Source organism: Pseudochaenichthys georgianus, chromosome 18 (assembly GCF_902827115.2).
Source record: "Pseudochaenichthys georgianus chromosome 18, fPseGeo1.2, whole genome shotgun sequence".
Lineage (NCBI taxonomy): Eukaryota > Metazoa > Chordata > Actinopteri > Perciformes > Channichthyidae > Pseudochaenichthys > Pseudochaenichthys georgianus.
Window position 1 is genome coordinate 1,565,263 of NC_047520.1, and position 27,103 is coordinate 1,592,365.

At 40.8% G+C, this 27,103-nt stretch overlaps 1 protein-coding gene across 2 annotated transcripts in view; it reads left to right on the plus strand.

The window, feature by feature from the left end:
* The first annotated feature begins 9,542 nt into the window (after window positions 1–9,542).
* LOC117463419 (complement C3-like) overlaps window positions 9,543–27,103 on the plus strand; it is a 62,710-nt gene continuing 45,149 nt past the window's right edge. Inside the window, exons 1-10 of one of the 2 annotated variants that reach the window (XM_034105654.2) lie at window positions 9,543–9,727; window positions 11,051–11,246; window positions 11,366–11,528; window positions 13,603–13,697; window positions 16,974–17,062; window positions 18,096–18,178; window positions 18,267–18,354; window positions 18,544–18,646; window positions 21,392–21,512; window positions 21,687–21,802. In XM_034105654.2, the coding sequence (XP_033961545.1) occupies window positions 9,651–9,727; window positions 11,051–11,246; window positions 11,366–11,528; window positions 13,603–13,697; window positions 16,974–17,062; window positions 18,096–18,178; window positions 18,267–18,354; window positions 18,544–18,646; window positions 21,392–21,512; window positions 21,687–21,802 (1,131 nt within the window). In that variant the 5' untranslated portion in view covers window positions 9,543–9,650. The remainder of the gene's footprint in view (window positions 9,728–11,050; window positions 11,247–11,365; window positions 11,529–13,602; window positions 13,698–16,973; window positions 17,063–18,095; window positions 18,179–18,266; window positions 18,355–18,543; window positions 18,647–21,391; window positions 21,513–21,686; window positions 21,803–27,103) is intronic. The other variant, XM_034105653.2, reaches the window with a different exon arrangement.

Here is a 27,103-nt window from a genome sequence, read left to right on the forward strand (position 1 = left end):
TTCTCAAACGTTCGTGTCCCGGACTGCATCTTCCCCATAATACTCGGGCATGCATGTGAGTGGTGGAGGAGGAGGTGGTGGAGATGCAGGGCCTTCAGCAGGGCCTTCAGCAAACTCCAACAATTCTGCAGCAAGCTGCTCCCTGACAGTCTTCTGGGTGTGTGGCTTTGTCCTGCTGCATCTAACAAATGTGGAAAAACAAAGAGATTAGATTAATTCACTGGCTTATACTTATAGGATAATATTGGACTATAAATGAAATATTACACAAAATAAATAAGTAAACACATGTATATTCATTCACTGGCCATTCATTTAGAAAATGTAACTCCAAAAAGACAAGTAACACTATTTAGCATTTTGGCTAATCATTCCTGTTGGCTAAGCTAACACTGTGATGCAGTTCCACCAAACACAAAAGTAATATATAAAAAGGATAATATTGGACTATAAATAAATAATATTACACCAAATAAATAAGTAAACACATGTATATATTCATTCACTGGCCATTCATTTAGAAAATGTAACTCCAAAAAGACAAGTAAAACTATTTAGCATTTTGCCTAATCATTCCTGTAGCTTCTTGGCTAAGCTAGCACTGTGACACAGTTCCACCAAACACATAAGTAATATATATAAAAACAGAGAGATTACATACCTTTCCCGTGGTGGAAGTTCAACATCCGAGTCACTACTGCCCGGATCCAGGTCTGGCTGGAGGAGATCTTCATCATCTGACGAAGAGTCATTTGGTATGATCAAAGCCCCGCTATCGTCAGCTAGCATCTCTAGCACCTGCTCGCCTCGGTGGTGAAGCTCTCCCTTCTGGCTGCGTAATGCGTAATGGAGCGGGCGTAGTTTATACTACGCAGGATCATATCTTTGGAACCCATTGGTCGATTTGGGTGATTGACACCTTTTCTGAACCGTTGGAGCCAATAGAATCGAGTGACAGTTAGTAAGTCCCACTAAACACTTACGTCAAGTAGAGAGAGGTTTGCGTAAACAGCACGTGAGACAGCATTAACTCGGGACTGCACAACTTTATACCTACTCTGCTGCCATGAATGTAATGATAGATTATCAGGAACAATTCTAAAGTGACTAAGAGACATTGGATTAACCTTAAGCAGCGTTTTTATTCCCTTGAACAAGAGCTTTGATCACAAAACAGCAACGGTAAGACATACTTATTGTTATGGTTTTGTAAACTGTTGTTTTTTTTCTTCTCTGTTCTGGCTGATAGCTCAGTGAGTTTGTGTCCTACAGTGATGATACTTATAACAAAAATAATCTGTGGAGTATCAGCTTTCAGATGATATGTAGTTTGTGCAGAAAACATTAAGTTTTAAAGGTCGTTTTTGCTAGTTAGCACCGGAAGTAGCATCTGCCCGTTTTAGCTAAGGGCTAATGCTAACGCTTCTTGTGAGACTTTTGTTTTGTTTCGGTAAAAATAGTTCTTATCGTCAGTTAGCTGAGATTCTTCTCTTTAATCTGGTATAACACATTAATAGGTTTTTAAATATTAAGATGCTCTGAGACACAGTGTCGTGGAAAAAAAACAGGGTCCCTGCCGGCTTAACAGGTTAACCGTGGCGTGCGGTGCAGTGGGTTGTGCAGACGTTCTGCCCTTGACTGTTTGTTTACTCAATAAACGCATCTCCTCTTGATATTAGGCCATGTATGTTCCATACCAGTGGAGTTTGCTTTTTGTTGTTGTGTTTATTGATCAAAAAGCAAACCTTCAATACAGCTGTTATGTGGTCAAGGTAAGTAAAGTAATAATTGAAGCTGTGTATTGGTTAATATTAGCGTATGACTTAAAATGAAAACACAACAGCATTTCACAAAACGCCGCAGCATTTCAGAAAACACCACAGCATTTCACATTGGACGGAAAGGGTATTCCGTAGGGAGAACACTTCTTGTTTATGATTTGACAGAGCCAGCCAGACAGCACTGCTGTGATTGGTTGTTTTTGCTGCCAGTGAAGAAATGACGCTCCGTGATTGGTCAACGTCCGACAGCACAATATGTCCCAACCGGTCCCTCCCAACACATCAGCCGTTAGCACACACTCAGAGCTCACAGCTCCTCATATCTGTTCAGAAACTGGACAAAAGTTAAATATGTACAAACCACAGATGGCGAATACAGTCGCTGCTTTATTTATGTCTGTATGACGTTGTTGTGAGTGTGGACGGAGCAGCTACAGGTTAGTTTAGCCTGATGGATCCGATTCCATTCTGAAAACACGCATTTTAAAAGCTTTTCGCCTGCCGTCTTGTCTGCAGACTTGTCAAAGCATTAATTCATGGTTTTTACTAACCGTTATCAGTATTAGTTACTTCGGCATCACTTTGAAACGTGTATTACAATTAAATCACTGTCAAATATGTTCATTTTGTTGTAGTTGGTATCTCCTATAGGATTTACATGGAGATACTTCCTGCCCCCTCTCCAGCGCGTCTTGTTTGAATGACAGGAGCAAACACAGCTGACAGCCGCGGTGAAACTCAAGCGATTAGAGCGATGCGAATATTGGGTAAGGCAAGGCAAGTTTATTTATAGAGCACTTTTCAACTCAAGGCAATTCAAAGTGCTTTACAAAAAAAAAAATGAAAGACATTAAGCATTAAAAAAGAAAAGCTAATCAAATAAACATTAAGGAAAAATACATGGATAAAAGTTACAGTGCAGTGCAGTCTAAATTTTTTCCAAATCCTGCTGTGACATTAGTCTTTTAATCCTAGATATGTTCTTTAGGTGATAGTCGGCTGATTTAGTAACTGGGTAGTCTACCATAGTATTTACATGGAGATAAGCCCCTTAAAAACCATGAATTAATAAAGCATTAATTCTGTGTTTACTCCTGTGATTCAAAAAAGACGCTGGAGAGGGGGCGGGCCGGATCTCCATGTAAATCCTATCGGAATCGGATCGATCAGGCTAAACTAACCTGTAGCTGCTCCGTCCACACTCACAACAACATCATACAGACATAAATAAAGCAGCGACTGTATTCACCATGACATAGACAGTCTGTGTTTTGCATATCTTTAACTTTTGTCCAGTTTCTGAACAGATATGAGGAGCTGTGAGCTCTGAGTGTGTGCTAACAGCTAACGGCTGATGTGTTGGTCCAATCACGAAGTCATTTCTTGATTGGCAGCAAAAACAACCAATCACAGCAGTGCTTCTCTGGCTGGCTCTGTCCACAAACAATATCACAAACAATAAGTGTTCTCCCTAAGGAATACCCTTTCCGTCCAATGTGAAATGCTGCAGTGTTTTGAGAAATGCTGCGGTGTTTTGTGAAATGCTGTGGCGTTTTGTGAAATGCTGTGGTGTTTTGTGAAATGCTGCGGCGTTTTGTGAAATGCTGTTGTGTTTTCTGAAATGCTGTGGCGATTTGTGAAATGCTGTGGCGTTTTGTGAAATGCTGTTGTGTTTTGTGAAATGCAGTTGTGTTTTGTGAAATTCTGTTGTGTTTTGTGAAATGCTGTGGTTTCTTGCACTTCAGGGCCACCGTACAATAGAGATGTTTTTATTTTAAAGTAAATTGAGATGGAACATAGTAAAAACATGTAAATTGTAATGTCCGCCTAAAAAAAAAACATTACTTATAGTGAAAACCACCCTTGAATGATGAGTTTAGTAGACTAAAAGCTTTAGGAATCCAAACTATAACATATAATAAGTACCCTGTATAAAGATTGATGCAAAACAAGTGAAATTTGACCTTTTTAAGAGAGGTTTAGAAAAATAAAGTCCACCTCACCTCTGGGTAATTTGGGAACCATCAGTTCCATTTAGTGCTGCGTACCTGGACTCACATTCAGGTTCAGGTCCGGACTCAAGTCCAGAGGTTCAGGTTCAGGTCCGGACTTATAAGTCCGGATCTGAACCCATGGCTTGTGTCAAGTTGTGTGAGTAACTAAAGTGAACTTATTGTGAGCTAATTATCAATTGAAAATTAACTCATAATCAACTCAAATTCAAACTCATCAGGTTTATTGTACTCCCTTACAACTTGTGTCTACATTTCTCTACAAAGTACAAATGTAAAAAAAAAACATTTATTTCATTTACCAAACTAAAGTAACCAAACAGTCCCTGAGTTGACTGAGCCTAAATCCCTAAAACGTTGCTGAAAGGTAGAGTGTAGAGTAGACTATACGCATTACACTGTTACACACCTACTATACAGTATACACTGTAGTGGCTGTACAGTCAGAGTGTACTGTACTGTCTGTACACCATGTCTTTTCTACAACTCTACATGTGTACATTATACAGTACATACTACATGCATAGTGATGTACATGCTGTTAGAAATGAAAATCAATGTTGATATGGCGTAATTTTGAATTAAATACACTATTTAATTTAAATCAATTTTATTCTGAAAAAAACGGAAGTGAAAATTATTCACTTCCGGTTAGCATTAGCATGTGGCGAAATGCTACGTTTTCAAACCGTGAGTCGAAGGTGAAATGACATGTGATGTTGTACACTGAGCACACTGGGATTAGCACTCATTTATTGACGCTGAATAACGTTTATCAGGGAATGTTTAAATAACCACAGACACCAGAATATACGTAAGTGCTAGTTTTTTTGCGAGTCCAAGTACCGGTTCCCGACGTTCCGGTTTTAACCGGACTTGAACCGAAACTTTTTACAAGTCCAGTACCGGTTCGGCGTACCGGTACGCAGCACTAGTTCCATTTGAACGTTTTCACTGTAAAAATCATTTTATTACTTTGTATTATCACTATAGGTATTCATTCCATCCAAATACAACTGTTGTGAAAAAATAAATAAAATAAAAATAAAAGATACTCTATTATCGTCTTAGGCCCCACGGACCCGTAATCGCGTCATTTTCAGGAAACAACGTCTAAGGAAGCTTAATATTTAATAAACTATGAATATTTTATATCCATAGAACGGGAAAAAAACTAATTTAACTGATCTTTTTCATTTATTTTTTCACAAAAAACACACCATGCTAACAGTGAGCCTCTGAATTAGCCCCGAGCGACGAAAAATGCTAACCTATTACTGCACCGAAAATCACTCACCTTATTACTTATCCTAGCTCCACATCAAACACATTGTTTATGACCGCAAGGAGACACAGAATCTAACAGTGCCCACCTCAACACTAAAAGATACAAACTAGCGAGGTTACCAACAAAAACGTACATCAAAACAAGTGGCGCTAGGTATTAGCATTAGCACTGCACACACCCACCGCGTGTTCCAATGAAAAGCATACATATATATAAATAAAGTATAAAGTATAGGTCAACACATTTCAGTATAACACACCAATTGCGATATTACTCACGTTTGACCGTGGAGCAGGGTTTCTATGTACCGAGAAGTGGGTAGTTTAATGAGTCTGTTGACGACAAAACCTCCGCGCACACAGACAGCCAAGGCAAGCTACCTGAATTAAGTCTCTCCCTAAACCAGAAATACCGGAGATGTGACATCCGGTTTGTCATTCACAATAAAGTTTTTCAAAATAAAGGTACATTTAATATTGACGTATCAAATTGATTCAAATGTCTTACACAACACATGTATCGAGACAATAAATGAACTGTTTATATAGTCGATCAACACTGTGTATGTTACTCATTACAGGATAATCACATGGCACTAAATCAGACCGGCTGTTCTCCTCTGTTTACATCCTGCTGGTTTAAATTATGTGTTCTATAGGCTCTGTGCACAAGATTGAGTTGAGTAGTGAGCCATTCGTTTTTTTTTCGTGGTGAGATGTCTGCTGAGAGGTCCTTGTATACCTCGCTGACTTTGAGGACATCTGGGTCTGGCAGCTCCCCCCGCACGGCCTTGTAACGTGTACTCCTTTGAACACAGCTACATACAATTACTTAGGACAATATATATTACCTTACACCGTCAGCAACTGTAAACTGCTTTGGCATAGTGGAAATGAACACCATGTCACTCACTCTGCCTGGTTTCATACACTATTAATTACACAAAAGAATTGTCAATTTAATTGAAAAGGTCGTTGATGCAATATACTAAATCAGCTCTTGGCACAAAGGAAATACTAATTAAATCATGGATTGGCTGTGAACACATACTGTTCTATTGTATTGCATAGAAAGATGTGTTACTGTTGTGCTTGTAGTGGAAATACTGTTTGTAGTCGTAGATAGAAAAACAAAGATGGAAAACATTTCACCATACATTGTTTAGGAGTTTTATATGTATTGGGTGTTTATGGTTAATGTGGGAAATTAATAAGCAGAGCTGTTGCTGGTAAATCTGTGTGCCATCATAATAGTAATGTGTATACAGCGTTTCATGAATATCTGGAAAACTATATGCGAGTAGTTTGGAGTCATTTGAGACATGTAAATCGTCAAAAATGGTACATTCTCTGTTAGCTTATGTTCGCCCCGATTGAGCTAGCAACTATTTTATTCAAAATTTAACATGATATTGGATATGGGCTTAACTTGTCCTGGACTGGAATTTTCCCGATCTTTTCCCGAGGAGGTGTTTGCGAAAAAGCGCTTAAAATGCATGAATAACACAGATTTTTCAAAATGGCCGACTTTCTGGGGGGCAGGGCTAATGGAAGCTATTTTGAAATATGTCCGCAATTCCATCAGTAATGTCTGTGGCAAGATTGGGGTAGTTTGGAGAAACTATATGTGACTATCGCACAATAGGGGGCGCTACTGAGCTGGTGTACAAAAATGTACATTTTTTTTGTACAGTCTGGAAAAAGACGTGGGTTGTGACGTGTGTTCCAAGTTTTGTGTCCGAAAGTCATTTTAGCGATTTTGTGGCATTTAAATCGTCAAAATTGGTACATGTTCCGTTAGCTTACGAGCTCCCCGTTTGAGCAGTCGACTATTCATTCGCAATTTAGCATCACATTGGATATGGCTACTGAGACATATTTGCTAAAACGTCCGATTTTTTTCTACAGTCTGGAAAAGGTTGTGGGCTGTGACATGCGTTCCGAATTTAAAGGCCGTAACTCATTTTCTCCCCTACTTATGGCTCGGTACATTTTTTAACCCTTCGATTTCGAGAAAAAACTGAATAGGACACGCCCACATTTTTCATTGGTTGCGACCCTTTAAATCTCAGTTTATACTCACCCTGCCAGTATGTCTATGACAATATATATTTTTTTAGTCCATCGGTTCTTGAGATATAAATTAGTTGTGTTTTTGGCGCCCCCTATTGTTCGAAATGAACATTGTTTGTTGTGCCTATTCCCCAAGACACACTGAACCTATCCACCGAAATCTGTGATATTTGGATACATTTTGGATGAATTGTGAGCATTTATGTGTAGGCCACACCCTTTTGCTAATACGTTTTGATTGATGTCGGCCACATTTTTCCACACCTCGTGCTCATTTTGTACGGTAATGTGTCTGCCCCTCCATTGATGCTGTGCACTAAGTTTGGGTTGGAAAATCAAGAAATTGGAATTTAAGTTAATATTTCAATGTTTTTCACATTATGCTAATTAAAAAAAATCAAAGTAGGCGGAGCTTCGGAATATGAGAGGATAATATGTAGAGCTGCTCCACCCGGATAAGTGTGCAAAATGTCAGGTCCGTCAGACTTACGCTGCGACTTTGTAAATTTTTCGAAACACTGAATTTACACAGGTGGCGCTAGAGAGCAAGTTGAAAAATGTTCTCCCATCGAATCCAGAATGTTAACATTTTCACCAGTCCTGGCGGCGTTGCCAAATATCGCTACATGAATAGTGTCGTAACCCCCTGAAAAACAGGTTGAAAGTGCAGAACCGGTAACAGAAGAATAATAATACTGACGATTTCAATAGGTCTTTGCACTACGTGCTCAGGCCCTAATTAGCTGGGATTCAAAATATATGAAAGCTTATATAGATACATAATGACTGTTGGGGAAATATTTTCCTGGGCCCATAATTGTTTATCAGTTTGTACTGCCCTCAATGAGCACCTGCAATCTTGGGCTGCTGTGCTCTCCGTGTTTTTGTCTCCCTATTCCTGCCTGTCGGTTTCAGCTGATAGAGGTTATACTGTAGTGCTTTATCTCATTATGCACAACGTTGATTATTCTCTCAGAACCAGCTAAATACATGGGTCTGGGGTAGAGATCTTCCAAATTGGTTTGGCAACCGCTGTTTCAACTCGTGGCCCAGCACATGTCTTGTGAATTCTCCGGCAAAATAAACCATCAGTGTTTGCCATCAAAGTTTTAGCTCTCTCCGTGTCTCTCTGAGTCCTCTCTCTTGCTTCAGAAGTTTTGATCACAGTATGGGGCTTATCAAGAATGAATGGAAGAATGAAGACTTAACCCTAACCCTAACCCTAACCCTCATTTTGGATTTAATCCAATAAGCTAACATCAACATGTGCACAGACCCTGTCCCTCCAACATGATGGACAAGCCCTCTGGCAGCTTTCTTGCTTTTTCATCTAATATTGACTGTTGACAGACTGAATGCTAGTGACTCGTCTGCCTGTTCTTATTTACCCCTAGATTCTCAGTTCCTTTGGATCAGACTTGCTAATGCCAGTAAACTTTTTATTATGTCAATAAATCCTTGAACTATTCCTGCTTACTCATCCACCCACTACTGCCAAAGTTCAGACTGTGACAGTACAATCTGGCCTCAAAAATGGACACACAGACAGTCACCAGCCCTGCCTTGCATTTCCTTACATTAGAGCAGAACTTCCTGGAGTCCTTACAGTCTTCTAAAAGCATCGGGATTTGCCTATGAGTTGGCATTCTTAAGATTTGTATGGAAGTAGGCTCCAAATCTTCTGTCTCCTGAGCCTGTCACTCCAGCATCCTCTGCATCAAAATCCCCTAGCTTACACACGAGCATGCTCACAGGTCTACTGTATGAAAAGGGGATGGCCCCTTTGCCATCCAATCAACAGTCTTGTTTTATTATCAGTAAGTAACCGGACGATTTATTCTCACTGCCAGCTAGAATGTTCCTTATGCCCATACCCTACATCTTAACCTGTATGTGAAAAGTATATTTATCTAACCAACATTTCATCCTTCTTTTGGTATATAACTCGTTCTTGAATTGTTATTTATTTCAATATAGTTGTAAAATCCATTCAAATCACAAATAAACTGAGCCATAAAATTATTTGAATATCTGAAAAAGATTGTACAATTATAAAATTCCCAAAATAAAATAAAGATTCTCAGACGAACTGTCTTTTTCTTCAGACTTTCAAATGTGAGAATTCCCCGCTGTTGGAACTCCAAAAATCCCTGCCAAGTATTACTCAACATTTTTTACCTTAGGACTTAGGGTGCATGTTCAATATTATTGACTATGTGTGCATTTTGAAGTGGTCATTCAACTTTATGCTCCACAGTTAGTCAAACATGTTATTGTTACCCCTTATTGATTTTCTATTGTTTATCTTTTTCCTCAAATTGGACCTTGTGTTTATCAGTTTCTCAACTACTGCTGGGAAATGGTGTGTATGTGGTTGTGTTCGTACAGGTGGACAAAAAGACTAAGTGAGGTGAGGTGGGGCTGGGCAGTGAAAGGATAAAAGGAGGGTGCTGCATAGCGACACTTCACTGACAGCGGACCAGGATCAGGTAGGAGGATGAGGAAGACTTTGCTGTGGCTGCTAGCCTCTGTGGCCTTCATCTCGCTGACTTCTCTTGCTGATGGAGCTCCAATGTAAGTAGACATGTCGTACCTTTACCCACTCCAGCTCTGCTTGTATAATTTATCAGAAAACAAAGATATATATTTTTTTAGTTTTTGGTCATCTTCCCGGTATCAGGGGTGCACATAACTTGTACGCAGGTACAGCATGGCAAAAATTTGAAATGCGTATAACGTCACTTGTGTCACTATGCGCCTTTTCGTACCTGATAGGTCATCAAAACAAAACACTTATTTCTTCTACACACACAGCTGCAAATGTGTGTTAATGGATGAGATTGAAATCAGACAGAGGTGGAAGAAGTACTCAGATATCCAGTTACAAGTCCAGCATTCAAAATGTTACTCAAGTAAAAGTAGAAAAGTATTATCATCACAATATAGTTAAAGTACTGATTTAAGAGTTGATTATATTTCACCTCATTCATCCAAATCTGGAAAGTAACTAAAGGTATTAAATACATGTAGTGGAGTAAAAGTACACCATGTACCTCTGAACTGTAGAGGAGTAGAAGTACACAGTAGCATAAAATGGAAATACTCAAGTAAAGAACAAGTATACATGTACTGTCTTAGTTACCTCCCACATCTGAAATCAGATATGAGATCAGAAGCAGATCAGATACGTCTGCATTCATATTATTACCTTAACTCGTGTCGTTCATAATGAGGAGCTACAGTCCACTCTGTGTTACACAATTCAAGGTCATGTGGTGTTTCAAATGATGCCAATAAGTTGGCCTAATGTTTTGTTTAGAGTTTGCACAACGATGCAAAATGTCAGACAGAGCAAGGGTCTAGAGATATGATGAAATGTTGTGTTGATCCAATGCTGAACCTTTGTAATCAATAGATTACTCATTGTGTGTGCAATCCATGCTGGAGCTCATGATCCACATCTTTGAAAAATAGATTTAGTTTGTTTCTGCAGTTTGGGCAATTGAAACCTAAAGTTAAATGTTCTGCTCCCCCTCACTGTTCCCTTTAATTATGTTCTTACCAATTGGGTTCGGTTTATTTATTGGACCACTTTAAGCACAACTCATGCAGTGTCCCATATATTTATTTGTATGCTCACAATTTCAAAAACACATGAATATTCTTTATTCTTTGAACTTTACTATTTGAAACACTTCAAACTCGTCCTGCGAATGGAAATAAACCATGGAGGCATCATTAATTCAGGATGAGTAGCTAATTTAAAAAAGGTTTTTGTGTGAATTCATATTTTGAACTCTTTTTTTTCAGTACATCCAAAACAGCATGTGGTTCTTTCTGCTCGGTGACATCACATTCACATTAATATACATCTTCTTTTCCGCCCCCGCTTTGCAGGGAGGTGATGTCTGCCCCCAACTTGTTGAGGGTAGGAACAGCAGAAAACGTTTTTGTGGAGTGTCAACACTGCACAGGTGCAGACAAAAGGGTGACTATCCGTGTGAAGAACCATCCAACCAACAACATAGAGCTGGCAACTGCATCTGTGACACTTACCAGTACAGATAACTTCCAGGCGCTGGTACAGATAATGGTAAATGATGCGCTATGACTCGACTGCATTTTCTAAGATGATCTATGAATTAAAAAATGCACATACTGTACACACCCTGTTCCTAATGAACTGTTTGTGTCTCTTCATGATGATGTCAGATCCCTGCTGGAGCCTTCAGTAAGGATCCCAGCATCAAGCAGTATGTGTATCTGCAAGCTCAGTTCCCTGGCCGACTGCTTGAGAAGGTTGTCATGGTCTCCTTTCAGTCTGGGTATATCTTCATCCAAACAGACAAGACCCTCTACACCCCCAACAGCAGAGGTGAATGTATTCATTATCATTCAATCAAGCAATATTTATTCATAAAGCCCCATATTAAATGTGAAATGTGCCAAAAGGGGCTGATTAGGAAAATCAGTCCCAATTAATCAGTGAAAAAATTAAAACTATAAAGATATGACTTAAAGGTCACCTATAAGGCTACATCCATAATGTAATGTATTGTATACATTAATATGTGTCCCCTCTGTGTTAAGAGTTTCAGGAAAAAATCATCTTCCTCGTTTTGTCCTGATCTAAAAACCGGTCTGAAAATGAGAAGATCAGATTTAGGCCACTTTGTGATGTCACAATGTTTGTTTTGGGTTGTGAAACCATTAGCCAATAACCAACCAAGGTGACACCCACTCACCGAATCTCATCCTAGAAGGTTTCCCATTCCTCAAATTTCCCTCCTCGACTCCTGTCCTCGAAACTTAGTACCGCCCACAGGAGATGCGAGAGGAGGACTGAGGAGGGGAACCGAGGAGAGAGGAGGGGAAGCAGCAGGCGCTTAGAGAAATGAGAACTCCTCTCCTCTGAGCGGTCATTTTAAAGAGACGTCCTTTAATGATGACAGGAGCCCTCTGTCTGATGGACAGATGTGTTCATGACCACTTATATATTTACTTTGATTCATTCACAGTGCGGTATAATGAGACAATAACAGGCTACAGATGCAGATGCAGACACACACACACACACACACACACACACACACACATGTATTTATATATATATATATATACAATTTCAGAATCAAACAAGTATGAGAGCACTCTCATAATAACCTAACTCTATCAGAGACTGGATACATCTCTCCCCCCCTCCTCTCTCGCTACAATGAGGAATTTAAATTACGGACCAAAAGTTTTATTTACAAGTATTAAAATTAAGCAGAGGAAACCAGACCAACTGAGACCTGTCTCTCCGCCAGCATATACTCACACACACACCACACACACCTACAGCTCCAAAAGCATATAATATCAGGATACAGCCGTTGTGTATTTTATTATCCAATCTTTATTTCAGACTCAAGCACTAAATGGTTTTAGAAAAATATCGACTCTTTGTAGATATCTACTAAACTAAAGCAGATACAGAGAGTAGGCCTGTTATACTGAGTGATATATATTGTACACACTGCTCTGCTTTCTGCACGGACCTCACAGCTGTTCTCTCTGTAAACATCGCGTCGCGTTGAAAGCAGTTAATAAAATAATATCCAGGGGATGCATGCAGAGCTGTCATTGGCTGAGATAAGTCCGGCCGTGCGTCACGACTCTTTGAAACATCTCTGTTCCCGGAAATGCATCCACGGAGGAGCCGTGGAGGACCCATCAGTGTATCCTCGGTTAGAGCTCCTCCAGAGAGCCTCCTCGACGCTCGACCCTCGGGCCTCAATGTGCATTTAGAGAAATGAGATGTCCCTCAACATGGCGCGCCGAAATCCATTTCCGGGTCACTACCGGAGCACCGAGGAGTGGAGGAGTGGAGGAGTCGAGGAGTGGAGGAGGTGGAGATGACAGAAATGGGAAACCTTCCTAGAGCACCATTGTGTTTTTTTGACCAAATATCCTGCAGAGGGGCGTGGCCAGCAGCAGCTCATTAGCATTTAAAGCCACAGACACAGCATCATCACTTTGGAACAGGGCTGAAACAGAGGGGTTTATGGCATGCTACAATGCACGATCTGTTTAGTATTTCGAGCCAAACACTTCAGAGACATGTTTTATATATATATCTGAGACCTATAATATATTGTTGAAAAAGAGTATACTAGGGGACCTTTAAAACATAGTAGTGGCAGCAGACCTAAATCAGGAGAACTGCAACAGGTTCATCCACAATCCAAAAGGTGCAACGATTGAGTGCTTTCTGCAAGAGAAACAGTTGCCAAGTTGTTACCATGCATTTATTGGACATTAGTGCATAAAGATAGAGGCAGGGGAAAAGAGAGGCAGTCTAAGCCTCCAGCAGCATGACTAGGGGCTGGTCCAAAGTAAGCCTGAGCAAGCCCCAACTATAAGCGTTATCAAAAAGTAAAGTCTTAAGTCCGCTCTTTTTCTGTCAGTTCATTACAGGATGTTTGCTGTGACACCCCGTATGGAGCCTGTGGAGAGGGATGATGCCAACCAAATGGAAGCGTCTATTGCCATTGAGTTTGAGGTATTGTTTTCCGATTTTTGATAAGCACATATACCAAGCCTCCTTGTATTACAAATCCTTAACAGTAGATATTTTTCTCGGAATAACCTAAATAAAAGTAAAAACACAGCCAACCTGAGTTGTTGGGTTGTGTTACTTTAGGAACACCTGTCCTATCACTTGCTACCCTCTAGTGGTTGATTTGCATACACATAGCCACTTCCTTTAGTGGTAGATGAATACATTTTAGGAGTAGAAGAAAATTAAAAAAGTTTCAATGGAGACAATGACCAAGCTCATGGAGACATGCATAAAGTAGTCTAGAGCAGGGGTTCCCAAAGTGTGAGGCGCGCCTCCCCTGGGGGGCGCCAGAGAGCTTCAAGGGAGGCGCACATTTTTTTTTAAAAAATAAAGAGAAACAGTGAAATCTAGCTAGTTAACTTCAGGTTAACTTCAGCTAAATGTATGCGAGCGGCAAAATATGGATAGATTTTTTGTGAAGTTACCTAAAGTGAGAGAGGAGACAGCGTCTGTCAGAAAACGGAAGAAGTATGACAATGATTATTTGAAGCTAGGATTTTCATGGACCGGTCCTGATGACACTCCACTGCCAGTGTGTTATCTGCAACGAGGTGCTAGGTAATGACAGTGTAAACTCCGGCGTCATATTGAGACGAAACACCCATGTTTGGTGACCAAGCCACAGGAGTTTTTTGACCGGAAGCTCAAGGAATTGCAGTCACAGAAAAATGTCATTGACACATTTAGCACTGTGAATACAAAGGCAACCGAAGCATCATACCGAGTGGCGTTACGGATAGCTAAGGCAGGTAAACCTCACAACATTGGTGAAACGTTACTCCTCCCTGCTGCTAAAGATATGGTTTCGGTAATGATGGGAGAAGCTGCTGCTGCCAAGCTAGATGCGATCCCAATGTCTAACAATACCATCCACCGCCGCATCTCAGACATGGCATCTGGTGGTGGTGGTGGTGGTGGCTTAAAGCCCACCTCCGCTCCGCGCCGTCCGTTAGCCTGGTCAGATTAATAAAATAAGGAGTTCAAAACACCGGAATAAAAGTTATAACAATGATCTGATTTTAATGGTAAAAAACACCAATACAAGTTACAGAGTACTCTGGACTCCCAGTTCTACTGCCGTGTGATACAGATATCGGGACCAGAGTTGTGTCGGTTGCTCACTCCCCTACGTGTTCTTACTGGTTGGATTCACTTCTGGTCAGGCCCAATACAGCGAATCAGAGTTCTGGGAAAAAGTATTTTACTTCTGAACAGAGCGTGACAGCTTCGGAAGTAAACAAGGACAGAGTCAATCTTTATCTTGCACCTGAATTCACTCCTTTACTTTCCCAAGGAATATTTCACACAAACTATTCTTTCCCAGACAATCAAACATTGTACACAGATATATTGGTGCCTGAGATTATATTGGCCCCAGAAAGAACCTTGAAAAGAATATGTGTGTGTGCTGGTATCTGGGTCAGTGAGTGTAAGTGAGAAGTTTATATATATAGGATTACTTGAAAACAGTCCCAAATAACACATGTTCACTTCAATACAGTTTAAAATAATACATGTTTACTTTAATACACTTTAGAACAATATCTGTTTACTTTAGTGCTGGACGGTATTTGTGAAATCCCTTTTTTCTCCATTCAGCTGGACGAGTCTACCGACGTCGCTCTGTGCTTAGCTAATGGCATATGTGCGCTAAATGGGGGGGTGTTAACCAGATCTGTGTGTGTTGTATTCTAAGTTAGCTCGGCTGAGCAAAAGGATGCACACAGTGCGGAGGAAAATAAACCATGCCCAAGGCTAAACAGTTCATCATCTCCGTCTCAACTATTTCTCTCCGAGTGCAACGTATGAGGAAGCTGCCATCCTTAACCTCAACATGTTTAAAACATAAAGATAAAGAGGTTTTAAAAAGCTATTGTTTAATGTTTTAAGGAGGTGACGCTCAGCCAATCAAAAAAGAGAAAGGTAGCGAAAACAGAGCATGTTATGACATTTTCTCTTACTGGACCTCTTTTGCCCCTTTCACACCAGCGCCTTTTCAGCTCCGGCTCGGAGCTAGAGCCTGAAAAGCGCCGGGTTTTCCAGTTCACACCGGAGCTGCGCCGGCTCTTAGCTCCGGAATCCGCTTCATTTCCAGTTCCAAAAAATTGTCGGTCCAGAGGCAAGAGCTTTGGAGCTAAGAGGTGACGTCGCTTACGTCTCTCTTACGTCGAGGCGTGCAGGAAACTAAACCCACCTCCCATGGGTCGACTGTTATGCCTGCCTACAAGCAGTAGTGCCTATAAACACACTTTATAAAGTCAGGCAGCACTAACCAGGCTTCGTGTGATTCTGTTTATTTGTGCCTTACTTTGACCATCCGTTCGCTGTTATCGATCATTGTGGAGAGAGGCAGACGTGTTGTTTTGTATTATTGCAGCTATCGGATGCAAGTAGTCAGTTTAGCTTCGGTTGCTATGCTAACATCACCCGTTTTATACCAGAGAAACTTTCATAACAGCGTTGTGATACCAACCAGTGTCAATTCAGACTGACACACATTCACTTAGGCTAAGGGGAACTGGGGATATGCATCAGCTGCTTGTGTGAGTCGGACAGTGAATACTTTAGAGCGGCCGCTGCAGTGTGAGCTAACCGGGAGCTAACGGGAGAATAAACTCCTGTGGAAGAGCAGCACTGCAGCGGTCGGTAAATGCTGCAGAAACACATTAATAAACAATTAACCACGGCACTCTGGAGAAAAGTATAAGGTTGGAGAAGTCGTTATTCAATTTATTCTGGCTTCGTGTGATTAAAAGCAACACGATCATCGACCCGACGCAGTTGTTGTTGTTGTTGTTGTGAGCGCCGTAATGGCTGCCGTTGGGTGGCAAATCAGCAATGTAAACGGTGACGTCATGACGCAGCAAGGGCAGCTCTGGGACGCCAGTGGGCGGTGTGCACAGAGCGGGAGCTGAAAAGGGAAACCGGAGCTGAACCAGAAAAGCTCCCGCTCGGAGCTAGAAACTGAAAAGCGCTGGTGTGAAAGCCGCATTTGAAATGCAATTGAATATCCCTGCATTATAGCAGCAACAACAACAACAATAATAATAATAATAATAATAGCAATAATAATTGGGAGGGGGGGCGCGGCTGGGATTATGTTCTCTGAGAGGAAGTTCACCTTCCCACACTTTGAAAACCCCTGGTCTAAAGCATGGATTTAGAACATTAACTGGTTTCTGTTAATGTTTTACTTTTTGTATTGTTCTTTTTTAGACCCCTGAAGGCATCATTTTAGCACTTAATCTAGTCTCTTTGGAATCAGGGATCCACTCTGGACATTACCAACTCGCTGAAATTGTCAGGTTAGTAGTTCATCTTGTTTATGTTGTGTTCTCTACAATGAATTTCCATGTTGCGAATGTAGTGTTGGAAAGGAGCTAAACAAAAAGTAATATCTTGTAGAAATGTGGAGATACAATGAATTCTCAGTTCACACATCACCCCATACTTCCAAGATGATGAATGTAAGTGAAAAACACTGGATCAGAACAGGGGGGGGCGCGGGCGTGCGCGGAATCGTGAACTGGCGCACACAGCGTAAAGCAAAAACTCACAGACACTTCAATGATTTGTACGGCAGTACGGTTTGGAAACGATATCATTTCCTTTTTGGCGGGCATGCATAACACGGCAAAACACCGGAGCCTCGCTGCGGGGAAGCTTTGGCGCTGTTCTGGTTTGTTCTAATCTGTCAAAATTAAGGACTGCTTTCAGATTTTCCCGTCGTTGTTAAAAGAAATCCGTCATAGACGGGAGATATTCGGTTAACGCGACCTCTGGTTGGCACAGTAGTTCCTGGGGTCTATAACACCTTACTGCACTTCATCTGGAAATTCATTTGTAAATTCATTCAGCGAATATGCTACTTTAGTACATTCAGAGTCACATCTGAATGTACTAAAGTAGCATATTGGCTTTATTGATTAAGGAAAAGTCTTCTTGTGGTCATTATATTTTCTCACTCTCAAATAAATAGTTTATTTATTCATTTATTTATCTATAACAATGCAGCATTTTAATTGTAAATGAACAGATTCAATAGAAATAGGCCAACATTTAATGCATATGAATTGTACAGTAAAACTAATCAGCGTAAAAAGAAATACAATCAAAGTACTAATACCTTGACTCCCTACTACGCTATTAACCTGAACACGTTACATTTTAGTGTGGGGCTCTATTAATTATATTCAGCAGCTAATTTTTATATATTTTATTTGTGAATCAACAAGATGTGAATACCTTCACAGAGTATGCGGCCTGATTCCTGTATTACCTTGTTACCTCTCTAAATTAGTGTTTAAATGTTGTGTTTTTGTGTGTTTCTATGTTTAGTATCGGACAGTGGAAGATCCGCGCAAAGTTCCACAGCAACCCACAGCAGAGCTTTAGTGCAGAGTTTCAGGTCAAAGAATATGGTGAGTCTCCCATTACCTGCACTTTCATTTAAAACCAATATCAACGAGTTTTAACTAGATTGGTTAAACCATAAATATATTTTTTCAGTGCTTCCCAGTTTTGAGGTTAAACTGAATCCTACGAGCTCTTTCTTCCACGTGGACGACCCAGAGCTCACAGTCAACATTAAAGCCAGGTGAGAGAAAGTTATTGTTCCGTGGCTTTAGAGGCTGTTTGATTGGTGGATTGATTGTAGGAATTAATACAGGTTGCTGTTTAGAGGTTGGGTTGACGCTCTTGCTCTTTTAGTTTCTTAATCATTGTTTTTACTTTGTTTAAAATGAACCTGTTTTGATTCATACATGTCCCTCTCTTCTGGATGTAGGTATTTGTTTGGTCAAGAGGTGAATGGGGTGGCCTACGTTGTGTTTGGGCTCATAAATGATGGTGAAAAGAAGAGCTTTCCAAGTTCTCTTCAGAGAGTGCAGGTGAGCACATTCTACACTAACTATATTTTACATGTGTTTTGGAAGAGTCTCATACTCACAACATGCCTAGTATTTCTCCTCTAACTCCAAGATCTGCAGTTATTTCCAACAAGTCCTACAACTCGACCAAATATGCCGATTGTTCAAGCGCTTAATACGTCCTATAATTACGTTTTAAAGTGTTCGCCCTCTAGTGCTCCCGTTGAATGCAAACGTTACAGATGTTTATTCACAAATAACCCTCTCTGTAAAATCCTAAATTGTAGGATAGTTTTGCCAATAAAACGCTTTTTGATTAGATTTCTAGCGAGAAGTGTATATTGTACTTTTAGAATCAACACATTCTCACTCCCAACTCGTCACATGTTGACGGACATTCAGGGCCCCTCCCCGTCACTCTATTACGGACAAGGTACCCCTTGAGAGTCCGTTGTCAACGGGCAGGGCGTCCCATAGACCTTCAGAGACCTCCCATAGCGTTGATAATAGACGCCATGAGAACGCTCCCCGACGGTCGGTTGTTATTGTCAATATTAATATAATAATTATTTCTTTTTTAATAGGTTAATAGGTTGACACCTCTTTTAGCAGGAACAAAGGCTACATTAATGTATTAAATCCATGTTAATCCATGTGTGTGGTTGTGTTTGCCATGCCATAATTTACAAACTCTTCAACTACAACCCTAATTATATTTAAAAACATTTTAGAAGGCCTCACGAAATACTTTAATGTAAATTTAAATGTAAAGGTATGTGTGTAATGTGGTGATTGACATTATTCACCAACGGATCTGTGGGTTGGGGTGTTGTTCCGCACGGACATTTTAGTTAACCGGACTTCCTGTTGATGTGAAATCCGAAAATATTTTTTTTAAATAAAATACTTTATTCCGTGTGCTTGCTTTTCTCTTTGGAGGTCATCACATAACGGCATTGTAATACACAGTTCGGCTGCATTAAATATTACATATCTGCCATAGTTCGCTATTTATAGAGCCCTGATGAGAAGACTTCTAGACAAACAGGAAGAACTGCCGCCGAAACTGAATATGTGACGTGGATCATAAATAAATATATCAGCAATTAAACAAAATCTTCAATTTCTCTTCGCAATATAAGTCTCCTTGCAGTATCAACACTAATTCGGCTGACTTTTATACACTGAACAAAAATATAAACGCAACACTGTTGTTTTTGCTCACATTTTTCATGAGATGAACTCAAAGATCTAAAACATTTTCTATATACACAAAATAAGCATTTCTCTCAAATATAGTTCACAAATCTGAAAAAATCTGTGATAGTGAGCACTTCGCCTTTGCCGAGATAATCCATCCCACCTCACAGGTGTGGCATATCAAGATGGAGACTGGCTCTCGGTAAATAGGTTTTTTAAAAAACATTAAAAACCTCTGTAAACATAAACCTTATAAAAACTCTTTTAAAAGCATTGTAAAAGCTCTGTAAGGACAAGAACGTTTCAAAAGAGTGGTTAAAAAGTGCAGAGCGGAGCTGGACCACGGAACGGCAGCAGAGTATGTTAAAAAGCAGATCTCCCCGTCCAAGGATCTCTGGAAGGAGGCGTGTGTGTGTGTGTGTGTGTGTGTGTGTGTGTGTGTGTGTGTGTGTGTGTGTGTGTGTGTGTGTGTGTGTGTGTGTGTGTGTGTGTGTGTGTGTGTGTGTGTGTGTGTGTGTGTGTGTGTGTGTGTGTGTGTGTGTGTGTGTGTGTGTGTGTGTGTGTGTGTGTGTGTGTGTGTGTGTGTGTGTGTGTGTGTGTGTGTGTGTGTGTGTGCGTGCGTGCGTGCGTGCGTGCGTGCGTGCGTGCGTGCGTGCGTGCGTGCGTGCGTGCGTGCGTGCGTGCGTGCGTGCGTGCGTGCGTGCGTGCGTGCGTGCGTGCGTGCGTGCGTGCGTGCGTGCGTGCGTGCGTGCGTGCGTGCGTGCGTGCGTGCGTGCGTGCGTGGAGCTTGTCCCAATGGAATCTGTAAAATACCCTAAATGATACGGGGATCTAAAATGGCCAATTTAAAAGTGATTCCAGTGCTATTAGTATAAGCCATGCATAAAAAACATTTAGTAGTGTAAGTGCAGTTAAAACACAAGTGCAATGTGTAATCATTTGACAGTGAGGGGAATATATCCGGTTTTATAATGAAAACTTTGAGACCGGAAAAACTGTTTTCACCCACGCTAACTTTACATGGAAGCTGCCGTATATATACGTTATCCTGACGAGACCTCAGATCATCTTCGTAATATCTATCAAACTGTAGATCCTACACATCCACTGGACGTGGATTCTAAAAGTACAATATACACTTCTCGCTAGAAATCTAATCAAAAAGCATTTTAATGGCCAAACTATTCCACAATTTAGGATTTTCCAGAGAAAGTTGTTGTGAATAAACAAATAAACGGGAGCATGTTGTTTCTTACACGACCACTAGAGGTGCTACACTTTAGAACGTGGCTATGGGTCGTAATCGTCGAAATCTAAGCTGCTTAAACAATCGACCTATTTGGTCGTTTTTTGTAGGAGGACAGGCTGGTTATTTCAGTTTAATTTATATTCACAGATATTATGTATTTAGCGTGTTGGAAACGATGGTGGTGACAAAACACAGTCTTTTCATATTGTTTTAATTGAGAGACCCTTAGCAGCAGGAAATAAAATGTTGTATTAGCAACTGTTCACTGTAACACTATACTACATTGTAAGACACATTTTTGAACTATGTTACATTAGATTGAAGAAGGTGTTGGAGCTGTCAAGCTGAAGAGAGAGCACATCACAACGACCTTCCAAAACATTGAAGACCTGGTGACGAAATCCATATATGTAGCTGTCAGTGTGCTAACGGAGAACGGTAAGAAAGAGACTAAGACTATTCCCAAACGACAGGGGGGAAACATAAATATATTGTATAAAGATAGGATAAGTGTTTTTGTATCAACTACAAAGTGACCGCATTTAAAAAATATATAATTACATTATAAACAAAAAAATCTTTAATCTGTTTTGTTTCTGCATCTATTAACAGGTGGTGAAATGGTGGAGGCAGAGTTGAGAAATATTCAGATTGTGAAATCTCCTTACACCATCCACTTTACGAAAACTCCAAAATATTTCCAACCAGGAATGACCTTCGAAGTTGCGGTAAACTAATTTACATTAACTTTAAAAAAGTACTATAAAAAAAGCACTATATTTTTGATGTATTCAATTATTTTCTGAAAGACAGTTACTCTTTTGTAACTTAATAAACCTACATAGAGTTTACTTCTCTCTTATTATATTATTAACAATAACTTATAAATGTTATATAAGCACAGCGAAGCCCTCTACTGTACTCTATGGGTACTCCCCTGTGTCCTATTCATGCACGCATTCCTTCACTGACACTTCCCTATATGTAGCCGGCCCCCTGGGTGGGTCTACGTGATTGCGCGCGCATCCACCGCATAAGCGGTGGCCTCGCCCCCTCACTGCTATCCCTTTACTTTCTCTTCAGCTGAGTAGCATAGGGCAGCAGTGCTGCGTGAGTAGAGGGCTCAGCTGTGCTTATATACCATGGGTTACCATACGTAACCCTACGTTATATCTCTCACAGGCTCCGCCCTCTACTGGACTCTATGGGCGCTCTGCTGTCCCTTGAGAACACCACTCCATCCCCCTGTTTCGGACCGGCTTTCTGTTTAGCAGCCGCTGCGCCTCCCTCACCTCTCCCTCGGCCGTAGCCAAGGAGAGAGAAAGAGGCTGCGGCGGGCCAAAACGTAGAGGATTTCCTCCTCCTGCCTTAATGTAGGGGAAAAGGAAATCCCCAGCCCCTGTGGGCTATGTGTGCCCCTATGTGTGCGCGTTACGTCCCCCGGGGCCGGGAACCCGGGAAACGTTTACATCCGGGGAGGGGGTCAGATGCCCACTGACCCACAGCCCCCCTCTCCCTCCACACCAGTTGCCCCAGCAAGCACAGACGATGAAAAGGAGCCAGGCATGTCCAAGAGATCAAACTTAATGAAGGGACCTGGTGTTGACCAAGATGCCGCCGTGCATATGTCCTCCACACTTACGCCATTAAATAAGGCTGTTGATACAAGATACGTGCAAGATGGTCACAGCGTGAGTAAGCGCATCTCAAGCTCGTCTGTTTGTCGCTGTTAAATAAGCTCTTTAAAGCTTATATCATTGATCCACATGATCTGAACTCATGAACATTTGAATAACTTAAGTACATAGTAAAGCGGCTCATTATGGTCTCTGGATTAGTGTATTTTTTTGCATTTGCAACTGTGGAGGGAAACATGTCCCTGCAAACTTTGTGGGACGCTATTCAGCAAATCAAGACCGACATGCTGACTCACATTGACTCAAAAATGGATCCCATTCAAAGTAGTTGAGCAGGATATGCAATTCCCTGTCTAGTTTGGGAGACCAGGTCAATTTGTTGGAACAGCGTGTCAGGGCTAATGAGGACAATGTACACGAGTGTGTCGCTCGAGTCAAGCAGCTTGAGAAAGACAACCCCTTCCTAATGTCTAAAGTTGATGATTTGGAGAACCGGAGCCGACGTTCTAACCTTCGCTTCATAGGAATCCAGGAGTCCGCTGAAGGCAGTGACATTATCAGCTTCATGTCTCGGCTCATCCCACAGCTCCTGGGGCCAGATGCCTTCCCTACACTGCCGATCGTTGAGAGGGCACACCGCTCTCGATGAGTCGCCCGCGGGCCATCATGATCGAGCTGCTAAACTTCCAGGACAAAGTGAAAATCCTTCGTCTTGCCAGGAAGAAAAAGTCTCTGGACTACAACGGGAAACACAACAGCATATATTCCGATTTCAGTCCCGAGCTTACCAGAAGACGCCGGAGCTTCGATCCAGTCAAACGCAAGCTCCGTGAACTCAACAAGAAGTACTTTCTCCTCTACCCGTGAAACTTCTGCATTGTTGTTGACGGCACACAACAACGCTTCTCTACCCACAAAGACATGGAGGCAATCTTCATGTCTACCTCAAACCCTCCTGGGTGACGAACATCCATAGAGATGAGGCTGCTGCTAATGGTAGCATGTTGATCCACTTCGAGGGTGCAACTAAGTGACTTTCTCCTCGGTTTCCTCTCTTCTCTTGTTTTTTTATTTCTCTCATCTTCTCTAAAAACAGAGACCTGTTTACGTGACGTGTCATGACTGCTGAGATGTTGTTGACACTCTCTTTTGTGTTTATTATAACAGGTGGGCACCCGCCTGGCTCTTTCAGTTGTGTGGTTTGTTTACATTTTGCATTGACGTTGACGTCACCACTTCTTCTTCTTAGAGCCCCGAGTGGCTGTTATTGTTAAATAATGCTTGCGTTCATTCGGATGAATTTCTTTGAGCTACGACTTCTTTATCCTCTTCGTAATGCAGACTGAGCTCTGTGTAATTATGTATTATGTTTAAGTTTACTCATGGTAATGCTCTGGGATTTGGTGTCCAGGGCTGCTGGGCCTTCTTACTGGTTGTTATGTATTTTTCTGTCTTTTTCTTTTTGTGTTTGAATTTTTTGTACGCCTGTTTTAAATTAATGGTTGAATCTAGCAATCTTTACAATCATTTATCACATTTATGCGTAACAAGTGACAGGAACATTATTTTCTATTATTTCCAGACTGGATGAATTAAAGGGTTTACAAATCATTCATTTGAATATCAGGAGTCTATTGCCCAAAATTGATTTACTTCGAATATGGGTTGTTCTACATAAACCTAAAATCATCACACTCTCTGAAACTTGGCTTAGTAGTAACATTTCCGATAGTGAAATCACAAATGATTTGCTTTACAGATCTAATATATGCAGCAGGGGTGGAGGTGTGGCTATATATGTCTCCTCTGACCTTGTAACTGAGCTAATTGCTACTTCTATAGAGCCTCTACATTTTGAATGCATTTTTCTTAAAGGAATGGTCCACTCATTAGATAATTAATCAAAACTTCAGTATTTAGTGAAACGTTATGTTTAAACCATACCCTGAAGAAATCAGCGATATTCCCCGGTAAATAATGATTTTATAGCTCTTTTTTATCAAGACCTGTATATTCCGTCTGGCCGCCGCCATGTTTGCCATTTTCAGTAGTCACGTGATGGTCGTGACGTCATCCATGCGTTCACTTTGTCAACACACGGAGTATTTCAGTTGGAACTCGTCAGCAGAGGAACAAGTTTTGACCAATGTGAAGAGATTGGATGGGGGAATTCAGCCATACATATCAGTATGACAATACGACACCCTCTGTCCGTAGACCCTCACATCGTACAAGGAAAAACTTCCGAAGAAAACCCCCAGTTTAAAGGGAACATGGGAGAAACCTCAGGGAGAGCAACAGAGGAGGGATCCCTCTCCCAGGACGGACAGACGTGCAATAGATGCCGTGTGTAAATTGAAAAGATAATACATTTGCAACATAGGTAGTCCAAATGTTTGGAAATCCATGTGTGTATAATGGGAAGATTATATAAGATACTATATGTATGCATGTAGTACCACCCTTGCTAGCGATTCCCTCTCTAGTTTAGCATACTCAGCTTCGTTGTCCCTGGCCATAGAATCACGATTTTATGGAGCCGGAAAAACTGGGGGGAAATACACACTAGCCGGTACTACGCTATATGGAAAGGCCACCAAAAACTGTCCTGGCCTGGACGTTAAAACGGGGCTAGCCGCTGCAATGGAAATGCGCTATAACATACCTTATTCTTACTCCGAGCACTACTTCTGCTCCTCCGTCGCTTCACACTTGCAGAGGGCGATTTCTCTACTGGCCGAACTGGTGTCCTGGTCGGTGATGACACCAGAAAGACCGATGGTACTGCATCTCCATTGAGTAATGGTTGTTCTTTAAATCCCATGTTATGTTTGATCATACTCCCGGAGTAGTCGTCCGGAAAAGTGAAATGTTCGCTGCATACATGAGCCTGTAAATCTCTCGGTTCGGGCCGGCCACATTTCGCTAGCCACTGCCTCCGAATGTACTTCTTATGCTTACCTTTTGGCAACAGATGGAACCGAGCATTAAGTGGATTGTTCCTATCCGAATTATGGCAATATTTCGCGATACAGTGAGGCATATTTGAATAGAGAAACTACAGTAAATAACATGGAGATCAACGTGTCTTCGAAAACCAAACGCATGGATTACGTCACGTCCGGGAAATGGCGGCGCCCACAGTGTTGATGTTATTTCGGTATATAATCAGTTTAAAATCACTGATAATGTCATCGGATTAAAAAAAAAAAAAGAGAGACTGGCAGAGACTGGTCTGTTTTATCGGATGATAATTTTTTAAAAATGTGTGTCATGAGCATACCATTCCTTTAAAAGAATTTTTCATGAAAATAAATGCTTGGTAGTATCTATAGGCCACCTTCTTCACCTGCAGAGTCTTTTAACCACATAATCGACACTATCAACTCCATTTCCTGCGGAAATTAAATAATCTTGCTTGGTGATTTCAACAAAAATTGGTTGGATAAATCATCCAATAGAGATAAAAACTTTTCAGTAGTCTAAAATGTTAAACAGCTAATTAATGAGCCAACTTGTATCACTCATAGAACCCAATCTCTGCTTGACTGGATACTGGTTTCACATCCTGACAGAATCTTAAAAGATGGTGTCATGTCGGATTGCTTCAGCGATCATTCAATTGTTTATTGCGTATGGAAAATCAAACTAGTCCAAATCAGACAATATAAAAAAATTGAATGTTGATTTATTTATTAATGATGTTGTTGCCCTTAATTGGGACAGATTTCAACTAATACCTTTTGTACAAGATGCTTGGGATTTTCTGCATAAAGAGCTCACTGATGTCATGAACAAACATGAACAAACATGCTATACAAATAAATTGCCTTACCTGTGAGAACGGTTAAGGTCAAAGGTCAACATCTCCCTTGGATCAATTCTGAACTCATCAGTCTCTTTAAAGAAAGGGATAAAGCATGGTCGATATATCGTCATTCAAGAACTATAGCCGATTGGCATCAGAAATCTGAGTAAAACCAAAACCCGAAATGCTAAATCCTACTACTATAAAGAATCTCTCACATCGGACTTTAAGAATCCCAAGCAATTTTGGACTAAAATTAAATCTATTTTAAATAAATCAGATAAACATTCTATTAATAAAATAAGAACTGCTGATACAATAATTAATGACCCATTATCCATTGCCCAAATATTTAATCAGCATTTCGTTAATGTATGTCGTAAGTCGTACTTCCAAAATTAGAAAGTAGTTAAATAACAAAAACTAAGTCGTACATCAAAACAAAACTCACTTGGCAAAAGGTATAATTCTCAAAGTAAAGTGTCAGGAGTCAAAAGGCCCAGGTTTTCACGACATGAAACATAATGAACTGACAAGGGAACAAAGAAACACAAGGGCTATTTATAGGTGAGGAGGATGGGCAC